Source organism: Clupea harengus, chromosome 13 (genome assembly GCF_900700415.2).
Source record: "Clupea harengus chromosome 13, Ch_v2.0.2, whole genome shotgun sequence".
Classification (NCBI taxonomy): Eukaryota; Metazoa; Chordata; class Actinopteri; order Clupeiformes; family Clupeidae; genus Clupea; species Clupea harengus.
In genome coordinates, this window is record NC_045164.1 from 19,059,232 (window position 1) to 19,062,293 (window position 3,062).

General features: G+C 47.5%; 1 protein-coding gene across 2 annotated transcripts in view; it reads left to right on the forward strand.

Annotated features, from left to right (window-relative positions):
- The window catches only part of rrp12 (ribosomal RNA processing 12 homolog), a 15,582-nt gene extending 13,773 nt beyond the window's left edge, over positions 1-1,809 (forward strand). The window contains exons 31-34 of one of the 2 annotated variants that reach the window (XM_012832259.3): positions 39-114; positions 287-354; positions 527-609; positions 960-1,809. In XM_012832259.3, the coding sequence (XP_012687713.2) occupies positions 39-114; positions 287-354; positions 527-609; positions 960-1,056 (324 nt within the window). In that variant the 3' untranslated portion in view covers positions 1,057-1,809. The remainder of the gene's footprint in view (positions 1-38; positions 115-286; positions 355-526; positions 610-959) is intronic. The other variant, XM_031578980.2, reaches the window with a different exon arrangement.
- The last annotated feature ends 1,253 nt before the right edge of the window (positions 1,810-3,062 follow it).

A 3,062-nucleotide genomic window follows, 5' to 3' on the forward strand; every position in this document is an offset into this window, starting at 1 on the left:
TGTGTGTGTGTGTGTGTGTGTGTGTGTGTGCAAATCAGAAGAAGAGCCAGAAGAGGAAAACAGATGATGACCTTGATGATGACATGGAGATGGAGTCACAGACCAAATATAAAGGTTAGTGTGTGTGTGTTCACCCTTGTATGCAGGAGGTCCTGGTTTTGTGTGTGGATAACTTCACATGCCCACATCATCTTTGATCATGTGACCTGCTGTTTTGATCATGTGACCTGCTGTTTTGATCATGTGACCTGCTGTTTTGATCATGTGACCCTTTGTCTCTGTGTAGCGGGAGGTGCAGGCATCCACCGGCCACTAGGGGGCAGACCGCAGTCTGGAGCAGAGTACAGAGCAAAGGCAAGCTGTGTGTGTGTGTGTGTGTGTGTGTGTGTGTGTGCTCTTTGTATAGTTTGTGTGTCAAGTATATGTACTTTATATAATTAGTATGTGTGTGTGAGAGAGAAATTGGTGGGGTATGTAGTCTGTCTTTGTGTGTGTGTGTGTGTAATAAACATGCTTTTGTCTTCAGAAGGGGAAAGGGGACGTTAAGAAGAAGGGGAAAGTTGACCCCTACGCCTACATCCCACTGAAGAAAGATCAGCTGAACCGCAGGTACACACACACACGCACACGCACACACACACACACACACCTACGCCTACATCCTACTGAAGAAAGCACAACTCAACTCAAACACACACACCCAATGAACACACATGTATACAAGCCCACACACCTTCACATCTCAGATAAACAGACACCCACCCACTTGTACGTACAAACAAAACAATAATATGGTCAGGTTTGACCAGTCGGCTTGAGGTTGTATGTGTGTGTGTGTGTGTGTGTGTGTTTGTATGTTTTGAGTGCACTTCTAATTTATGTGTGTGTGTTTGTATGTTTGATATCCCCTCTTTCTTTGTTTTGACCGCTGCTCTTTTGTGTGTCTGTTCAACCTGCAGGAAGAAGGCCAAACTTCAGGGCCAGTTTAAGGGTATGGTGCGTGGGGCCCACAAGGGGGCGATGGCTGCCAAGAGGATGAGGAAGAACAAGAAATGAGCATGAGGGACTCTCTCATCCTAACACACACACACACACTTTTCATGGACACGTGACAAAAGGATACAGTAAACTGACAGTTATGAAGACCAATCTAAAAACTCACATACACACACACTTATATACACACACACACACACAAACACACATACATACGCACGGCCCTCTCTGACCGTGTGTGTTGACCCCACACCTTCCCTGCTTTGGGCTGTTTTCCGACAGGCAGTTGTGAGGTCAGCTGTCTCATAGTTAGAGGAGCTCCTGCCTCTCCCCGGCCCCTCTGCATTGGTGGCTCTGTGTGTGTCATCCATTCTCTGTCCACATGGGGGCGCTCAAGCAAGCAGGAGGCAGGCAGCCCTGTGTAGACTGAGCTCAGTGCTACTGTTTAGTGTGATGCTTTTCCTGAGAGCTGTGTGTGTGTTTTTATCTACTCGTGAGACACACATGAGAAATCTGCATTTGTGTTTATGTACTCGTGAGATGCACATGAGAATTACGCATGTGTGCACTGAGGTGGAAAGTGTTCGTTTGCTGGACGCTGGTAAGTGAAGAAGCCAAGCTGACCTCTGACCTTTGGACTGACCTGCGTGGGGGCCAATTTCTGGGCCTCAGTTGGCTGCCATTGGATATGTCTGTGTTGTGTGTTTGCAGAGTTGGGCCACCAGATGGCGATATAAAAACAGGAGAAATGTGTGTTTAGAATCTAAATGCAGTGAATTATTAAGAGCCGAATAAAAGCCTGTTAAACCACAAGTATGACTCGTGATGTCATTAACATGTGTGTGTGCGCATTGTGTAAAGGAGACATGCATGACTGCCTACCTACCCCATACATACACACAAGTTTTTAACCTAATTTTCATATTTATACTAAGCCAGGGCAACCGTGTGGAGCTTCATGCAGGCCATCTTAAGGCCATGAAGGGGTTTTCAACAAACATCTAAATAGTTTTAGTTGTTTAGTAGTAATGTCGTTTTTAGGGGATTAATCAGTGCTTTAGGACTACATTAACACTCTTTCCACACTGTGTTTTATATGGAACAGAGTTGCAGGGATTAAATGCCGGGAAAAGAAGTCTGGCTACACACAGGCGCTCTCGTTCACATATTCTGCTGCTTTTGTTGTGCACACCGTGTGTGTGTGTGTGCGTGTGTGTGTGTGTGTGTGTGTAAAGGAAACATTCAGGCCTGGCGCCATGGGAACAGAGGAGCAGTTGAATAAGGGCCTCATTGACAAGTCTCCACAATGACTTACTGTTCATTGTTCACTGTGCAGAGGTTTCACTGAGTGTGTCTGTGTGTCACGACTTCCCAGTGCATGTGGTCCCACAGTCGGACATGAGGGCACACAAGACCTGGGATGTGTTAGTACACGTGTGTGTGTGTGTGTGTGTGTGTGTGTGTGTGTGTGTGTGTGTGTGTGTGTGTGTGTGTGTGACTAAAACCTGGAAGTTAACAACAAAGCGCATCAGCGTTTTCTAAAATCGTGTTGAGCGCTTTTCTACACATAAAACAGTGAAGACACTTGAAGCACCTTCTTGTGCGCACGGCCTCAAGGCGGCGCTCTTCTGCACACGGCCTCAAGGCGGCGCTCTTCTGCACACGGCCTCAAGGCGGCGCTCTTCTGCACACGGCCTCAAGGCGGCGCTCTTCTGCACACGGCCTTAAGGCGGCGCTCTTTTGCACACGGCCTCAAGGCGGCGCTCTTCTGCACACGGCCTCAAGGTGGGCAGCACATAGAGGCTTTTGATGATGGTGTTTTATGCAGTAAAGTGTGTCTGCGTTGCTGCTACACGAGTCCCTTCACTGCGTCATGATACTGAGAGGGCACCTCTGCCACATGAGACACACACACACACACATACAGACACTAACATACACACATACAGACACACACACACACACACATACACACTAACGTACACACATACGACACACACACATACAGACACACACTCACACACACATACAGACGCACACACACACACACACACATACACTGTGGA